This window comes from Nannospalax galili, unplaced genomic scaffold (genome assembly GCF_000622305.1).
Source record: "Nannospalax galili isolate Female #2095 unplaced genomic scaffold, S.galili_v1.0 scaffold351, whole genome shotgun sequence".
NCBI lineage: Eukaryota > Metazoa > Chordata > Mammalia > Rodentia > Spalacidae > Nannospalax > Nannospalax galili.
The window spans coordinates 1899829-1908410 of record NW_008330327.1 but is presented as its reverse complement, the minus strand read 5'-3'; the positions used below and the strand labels follow the sequence as shown (position 1 = coordinate 1908410).

The window sequence follows — 8582 nt, the reverse complement described above, 5'->3', positions numbered from 1 at the left end:
TCCTTGATCAAGAGGTCAGATGACCCACCACCATTACAGGACATTTTGTGCGATGCTCATAGTCCCTAGGAACTAATCGACCTAGGAGGGCAAGGAGCAAAAAGTGTCCTTTGAATCCCTCTGACCCAATTAGTATAGATCTCAAGGTATGTCTGTTAAACATCCAAGAAGGTTAGTTCCACCATTCTGGCAATTTTAATTACTGTGTGTCATGCAGATAAATCTTGGGTAATGACCAGATGGTCTCAAATAAACCTTATCTAGAGATATATTTCTTGATCTATTGCTGCCTGTTTTTATGGAAGATAGCTGTTCTCCCTTTTGCTTTTGCATTAGTCTGTTGTAATACCCCAACTGTAATATTCCCTGAAAAGCTGCAATGTATGTTCATGGGCAGAACAGATTCTTTTTTAACACTGGAAGTATGCTGTATGACACATACTATCATGTGTTTCTCAGAGATCCACAGGGACCTAAGGCCACCCCTTGAAATCTGTCACTCTTGCTATCTGTTTGAGTTCTAAGTTATGGTCTTAGTCAGTCAGCTTTCCCTGGGGAATCCCTTGTCTCTGCCTACCGAGTGTGGAAATCATAGGTGGGCCACCTCACCCTTCCTGCATCTACACGGCATCCAAAATCAAATTCTCATGCTTCCACAAGTGCTTTCTCAGTGGAGCCACCTCCCCAGTCCAGGGTTTTTTTCTGAATTTCTCTCTATAGTCTTATTTTGCTGGCTAAGTCTACAAGCACCATAATGAAAAAAGTGGAGAATGGACATCCTTATCTTATTCCAGTCTTTAGAGAAAGTTTTTCTCTTTAATTTTAATTGCTTTTAAAATTTTATGTGTGTGAGTATATTGCCTGCAGGTGTATAAGTGCACCAGTGTCATGCAATGTCCATGGAAATCAGAAGAAGGTCTAGAATTCCTCCAGAACTGGAATTACTGAAGGTTGTTAGCTGTCACATGGGTGCTGAGAATTGAACCCTGGTCCTCTGCAAGAGCAGCCACTGCTCTTAGCTGCTGAGCCATCTCTCCATTCCTCCTTCCCCTTTATAAACCATTTAGCATAATGTTGGCTGTAGACTTTTCATCTGTAGCCTTTATTATATTGAGATACGTTCCAGATAGTCCTGATTATTTTTGATGGGAGGACTTTTATCATGAAATTATATCAAACTGCCAAATGCCTTTTCTTCACCTATTTAGATAATCTTATTTCTCTCTTTAAGTATATTTATATATTGATATACATATGTTGAATAAACCTTGTACCCTAGGATGAAACCAAGTCACAAATGATATGCAATCTTAATGTAGACAAAAGTTCAGTGGGAAAATACTTCATAATTTTTGCATCTACATTCTAAGGGAAATTTCTTTTGCTGTGTAATTGTTTGGTACCAGGGCATGACTGTATTTATGGAATTGATTTGATAGTGTTGTTTTTCTTTGTCTTTCATGACACATCTTGAGGAACATTTGTGCTGAATCTTCCTTAAAATTTGGCAGTGTTGTTATGGAAACGGAGGCATGGGACCCGCCATGTGAAGAAAAGGCACCAAGAGACTCACATGAAAAAATTGGGAAAGTTTATTCACACTGGTGAACTCAACCATTTCCTTCTTAAAAGCTCAAGCCCTAACTTAATTCCTTCACTTTTTTAAAGGTCGTCCCATGTTGTTCTTTAAGTTATTAAAACATTGGTGGGTTTAAGATTACCAGCACAGATGCTTACCTACCCTAAGACCACCAAAGGTCAATTCTTTCTGCAAGCACATTTGCAGAGCTAGGTCTTTAGGGCCGAATGTAAGATTAAATTTTATGGCATCTGGGTATTCTCAATCCATCAGGAGTAAAATTCATTGGATTAGAGATTTTGTAGCAAAGGGAGGTCAGCAAACAAGCTCCTTTCCTTTCTGTCCCTACACCAGCCCACCCATAGTCCCCCAACTGGAACCCATATACTCCATCATCACTGTTCAGGCCCAATGTATCTAGTCAGTGACCCTGGATGTTCCCCAGTGCAAGTCCATCCACTGAGGTCTATTCAGCCTATCTAGAATCTCTTGTTTTAGGAAGATCAGCTCTTCCTCACCCAGCAGTAATCAGTTGCTCCAATGTTTCTTCAGATAAGACTGGAGTCTGCTGTTCATTTCCCCAGTTCTGTGCTGGGTTTTAGTCTGCCTGAGTTTGCATGGGACTTGTGGACACCATTGCCATGGAATCATATGAACAAGGTCCCAGGAGCTTGTAGGACTCTGTTTCCATATGTTCATCCACCTCCTCCCTGGCTCTCACAATCTTTCCACCCCTTTTTCTACCATGGGCCCTGAGCCCTGGGTGGGTGAAGTTTAATATGAGTCTTGTCCAGGGAACAGCAATCTGCAGACTCTTAATCTCTACATTTTGGCCATTTGTGACCTTTTGTGTTCCTGGCCCTTTGTTGCATGAGGTGTCTTCATTAACGAGAACTGAGAGATCCATTAGTGTCATCTTCATTACCCTTGTTCTATGTTCTGTGCACCTTAGTTGTAGAGGTTTCATTGTAGATGTGTCACTTAGTCCTGGGTATCTTCATAGACAATGGACACATCTGTGTGTGACCAGTTGTGGTACTTGGTAATAGTCTCCGACTGGTCCTTATATTTACAGACAAACATCCCAGTCACCATTCATCAAAGATGTTCTTTAATAACAAAGTTTATTACAAGCAAGGGGCTTGCAAACAGATGTTCCAGTAGATAGCTATGGTGTTCGTTTTTCAAGATAACTTTCTGCGTTTTAGTTTTGATTCCTTTTTCAGCACAAATTTTAGTACGCATTCATAAAACCACCATAAAGTGAGCACTATGTCTTAAAGTATAAAATCAGCAATAAAACAATATTAAGCACACAAAAATGTAAATTCATGGGTACATTTCTTTTACTCTTCAGTGTTACTTTGTTTTCTTTGTGGACTATTTTGCTTTGGGGCATTGGTGTTAAAGGTGTGGTAAAATTTAGCAGTGAAACTGTCTGTTCCTGCAGAGAGTGTTGCTTCTCCTTCAGTAGCATTGTTTACTGTGGGTTCATTTAAATTCTTTTATATTCAGTTTAACTTTGGTTAGTCATATCAGCTTATGAATTTTTATATCTTTTCTGTTTTCTAGATTTATGAAAAATAAATTTTATGTATTATCCAATAATCCTTTAAGTTTCACTAGAGTCTGTCTAACAACCACTTTGTCATCTAATTTTATCAGTTCTGGTGTCTTTTGTTTGTTTAGTTTGGTTAGGGATTTATCCATCTTGTATATCTTTTCAAAGAACCAGTAAGAAAAATGTATTTTCCCTATTGGTTGAATTGGATATTTTGTAGGAATATACTAAATTCAGTGAATCTACAGTGAATCTGTAATCTAAATTGTAATTTCACTATAAAGTTTCTTTCCTAATTGTTAGTTTGGATGACCTATCTATAAATGTCCTTCCATTTGAATCCATTCTTAAATTATTTTATCAATGAGATTAAGAATCATAAAGGAAGACCCTGTTTTCCCTTTTATCAATTGTGTGAGTACCTACCTGACTATGCCTTTTAGGCTCGGTTTATGAAAGTGGGAACCCTGTGATTCCATGCATAAGGATGTTCAATTTTTACATTTTCTGGATGAATCATTCACTTAATTAATATGTAGTACCTTTATTTATCTCTCTTGACTCATTTTGAAGTCTACATTATCAAATACAAGAATTGCATGCTAGCTTTTTTATAGCTCCAGTTTCTGGAGATTGATCCCACCCTTGACTCTTAATTTTTTAATATCTTTGCCAGAGAGGTGGATGGAGAACCTGAAAGAGAGACCAAACCCAGGTGGCTCTGCAAGAGCAACAGTATACTCCCTCTCCCTCTCCTAACTCTAATCCCAATACTTTCTCCACATTCTTCTCCCCTCGGTCTCCCTTGTCCTAGTCCTTAATTTGGAGTGAGTATACTATGTGGATGTAGAAATGTAGGAAAGGGGCTGGAGAGATGGGCTAATTGTTGCTCTTGCAGAAGACCTGGGTTTGGTCCTAGCACCCACATGGAAACTCTCAACTGCCTTTACTCCAATTCCAGGGGATCTACATGCTCTTTTCTCTTCCATGGGTACCCGTTATTATGCCCTTAGTCATTGTTTCTTCATCTTTGAGATGGTGTGCTTTCTCCCTTCAATTGTCATCTTGCTTCTGGTTATGTAGGAAGATAAATTTTTATTAGAGGCTTCCTCTGGCTGAGGCATGCTCATTTGGGTACATTTTTGACCATAAAGAAGGATCTCTACGGGTTCTACAGCACACTTCTGGAGATCCTATGTGGGTGGCCCAGCAACGTGTGGGTGGTATGGGGTGGAGAAATGCTGCCATTCTCTCTGGCACTTATCATTGGGTCTCTCAGGTTCCTCATCCACACTTTGACAAGTCATCCTAGTGTCTACCAGGCTCCAGTCTGCTCTCTGTGCACACCTTCTCCAGCCATTGCTTCCTTTACTATGGTTGGATTTCTTTCCCGCTCTCTTGTGAGCATTTTTTCATTTTTTTAACCTATCATTGTGTAGATTGCTGCAAATGGGTATTGTTGAGAGATGGCTCAGCAGTTAAGAGCACACCTTGTTGTGAACTGGAGTTCAGTAACCAGCACACACATTGGGCAGCTCACAACCTACTTTAACTCCAGCTCCAGGTTATCCATCAACCTCTTCTGGCCTCTGTCAGCACTGCAGTCAATATGTACATACCCATAAAGAGATATACACATATACACATAAATAAAAATAAAATATTTAAGAAACATGTTGCAAATAAACTGGATGTGCTTTCACTTTTTTATTTGCGAACTCTGGATTTGTCTGCCTAGCATATCATCCAATTTCACTGCACTGTCCTGACTGATGTGGCATTCTCATTTGTTTTGATATTAGGTGCATGAATCTATCAGTCTTGATTCTTATTTTCAGAATGTTGTCTGGGTTTTTTTTTATATCTCTGATGATTTTATCTCAAAATTTTCATTCAAGTACCAAGTGAGAATTTTTCAGATCTAGTCGTGGATCCTCTAATTTTTCATTTCACTTCTATCAGTTTTGTGTATTTAATTTGGAGCTCAATTAACAGGAATTCATTTGTTTTTATTATTGCCATCTTAGTAGAGTTCTTAAATCATTATGTAATAGACAATTCTATCCTTGGTAAGTTTTTCTTTGTGGTCTGCTTTGATACTATTACTGCCGCCATGGCTCTCTTTTAATTATACTTCATATTTAAGAAGGATATGTTAATAATAGCATACATTTCATGTATTCAGAATTTAAAAGTCCTACTTGAAAATATATTTTTTATTTTGTGTCTTTATATTTGGTGGAATCTTTGTGATTGTAATGCACCCATGTTGTGCAGTGCCCAAAGAGGGTCAGAAAAGGGCATCAGAGTCCCCTGGAACCAAAGTTAAGGAGAGTTGTTAGCTATCATGTGGGTACTAAGAATTCAATCTGGATCCTCTGAAAAAGCAGTACATTTAACATCTGAGCCATTTATCCAGTCCCATTGTTTACTCTTAAACAACTTTATTTCTTACTCCTGCTCTCTGCCAGCCATTGGATCATGTGAATATATTTTTGCAACCATTTTAAAATTTTCCTATTGTAATTTTAGCTATCCTCCTTTCTCATTTCTTTTATTTTTTATCTTTTTTGAGTTGAGTCTAGCTGTGTTACTCAGGCTGCCCATTGAACCCCTAGACTTAAAGAATTCTTCCTTCTCAACCTCCCAAGTAACAATGATTATAAATGTGCAACCCTGTGTCCAGCATGAATACTTCATAGTCTTAGCAACGATTTATTATTCTAGGGGTGGCAAAATCTGTTCTTTGATTCATTCACTTATTTATTTATTATTTTGTGTGTGTGTGTGTGTGTGTGTGTGTGTGTGTTCATGTGCATACATGCCACAGTGCACTTGTACTGATCAGAGGACAGCTTGCAAGAATATTTTACTCCTTTAATCATGTGAGTTACCAGGGATAACTCAAGACAGTCAGGCTTAGTAGCAAGCCCCTGTAATCACTGAATCATCTTGCTGACCCTGTTCCTTTTACATATTATACATTACATAAACTCAATAGTTGACTCTAAATTGTATGAAGACATTGTTTCTAAGCAAAGAGACAGTTATATTTACGAAGCTTTTAAAAACAAGAGGTATCTACAGCATTTCTGTTGCCAAGACACAAAGATACAGGTGGTTTGGGAATTGGAGACAGCTAACTGCTTTACAGATGATTGATATGTTTTATTTGTGTGTAGATTTCTACACATGCATGTGTGTTTTAAGTTGAAAACTTCATAGCATTTTCTAAAATTGAAAGTGTCAATGTGACAAAACAACATACCACGTCAGTAGCACCTGTCAGTTCTTACACATTGTTCCTCATGCAAACACCATTTTGATCAGCTGCTTTTCAAATTCTTCTGAAACGCAACACTCTCTTTTCTTTCATTTTTTAAAAACTGTGATTTATCAGCTAGAGAGGAGCATATAGCACTGGCCTAGCAAAATGGGTTTGCACTCGCTTTACCAGTACTACCTAGCTAATACTGCACACGAAGCTGAGGTTTCTGCAATCAGGCGTTTCATCGTTAACATAGATGGAGTTTAACAGCTGTAGCACTTGCTAGAAGTTTGGAATTCTGAGGCAAACACAATATGCTCTGGAATGGTCTAGCAACATGAAAAAATTATACAATACTGGAAAAGAACTAGTCAGTGACATGTTAAGAAATTGTCAGAAATACTACAGAAAGCCCTAGTTCAAGGATATAAATAAAAATTAGCTTCTTTTTCCTCCAAATGATTTTAAGGAAAAGAGAAGCCTGTTTATTGTTGGAAGATGAGAACTTAAATTACCTATAATGTAGCAGCTAGACTATTAAGAAGACTTTACCTTGAAGGCTAGGGAGATTACCCAGTGGGTAAAGCTCTTGCCTCAAAACATGGAAGAACTGAGTTCAGATTCTTAGAACTCATATAAAACTGATTATGGTAGCATGCATGTCTAATCTGAGAACTCCTACAGTTGGAGGGGAGGTAGAGACAGGGAAATTCCTGGAAGCTCATGGGCCAGAATGGCTGGAAGTTGCAGCTCCAACAAGTCAACCTGCCTCATACCAGGTGGAAGGTTAGGACCAACAGCTGAGTTTATCTTCGTACCTTTACATGCACACATGGCGCAGAGAGAGAGAGAGAGAGAGAGAGAGAGAGAGAGAGAGAGAGAGAGAGAGAAATTTAATAAGTTGAATGATCTATAAAATAAAATGAAACTATTAGGTAACATAAATGTTATTTTTCAGATAGTTGATTTTTAAGATAAAACAATATTTAAGAAAAATCAGGCCAATGCAAAGTACATTGTAGACACTGGTAATATTAAATGAAGTTACAGTTCTTCTTAAGCATAATTTCATACATTTGTACAATGACTTTGCTCTCCCTTGCCTGCTGGAACTAGCTACTCAACAAGTCCCCTCTTACTTTCATTTTCTTGTGATCCAATGAGTGGGAAATTATGCACCAGGGCAAGCGCAGCATAGCAGTTAGTAGTCACCCCACACAAGACAATGACACCCCTCCCCAACCATCAAGGACTGCCAAAATTCCCTCAGAGAGTGTTGGGACCTCATTGACTCCTCCCCTACCCCTGATGAATTGATTACTGACTCAATCTTGTGTACACGTGGTACAGATAAGCTCATTGAGATCTCTGTAGTATCAAAATAGTGTTAGGATGTGGGCCAGGCATAGTGATACACACCTTTAATTGCAGCACTTGGGAGGCAGAGGCAGGTGAATCTCATAGGGATCCAGGCCAGCCTGGTCTACATATGGAGTTCCAGGCCAGCTGGGCCTACAGGGAGACCCTGTCTCAAAACCAAACCAAACCAAACCAAACAAACAAATAAAAATAACAGCATTAGGATTAGTAATAATACACAGTATTATTATTTCATACTACATATTAATAATCTACAGTATTATCACTTTTTTATTTTTCATTGAATTTGAAGTTATTAAAATAAAGACATTATATTGAAATTATTTGCTTTGTTTTTATAGGCTACATTATTTGAAAATATAGGTCTTATGAAGTATGAAGAATTATTTTTCACTTTATCAACATGTTTCCTTACAAAACAAGTTTCAGATGACAACATTACAGTGATTGACACAGACTTTAGTAACATTCCTGTTCGTCTATACTTGCCCAAAAGGAAGTCTGAAAGACATAGACGAGCAATAATTTTCTTTCATGGTGGTGCCTTCGTGCTTGGAAGTTGCAGTAAGTATAATTTTTAATCTGTGTCATACATTATAGTGTGTGCTGATTACAGTACCTGATGCAGTAGCAGAAATTAAAATGATTTATAAAGTTGTTAAATAACAAAATTTAAATTTAATTAAAATTAACATACTTCTGTTCAGAAAGGTAACTTAAGGTTTACTTATACATTTAAAAAACATGAATAAATATATCTAAGCTTTTGGCAAGGGAAAAGCTTAGTTGTTTTA

General features: G+C 37.8%; 1 protein-coding gene across 1 annotated transcript in view; it reads left to right on the top strand.

Annotated features, from left to right (window-relative positions):
• The window catches only part of LOC103743496 (arylacetamide deacetylase-like 2), an 18989-nt gene that overhangs the window by 2730 nt on the left and 7677 nt on the right, over positions 1-8582 (top strand). Inside the window, exon 2 of the mRNA XM_008844828.1 lies at positions 8130-8352. Coding sequence (XP_008843050.1) covers positions 8130-8352 — 223 coding nt within the window. The remainder of the gene's footprint in view (positions 1-8129; positions 8353-8582) is intronic.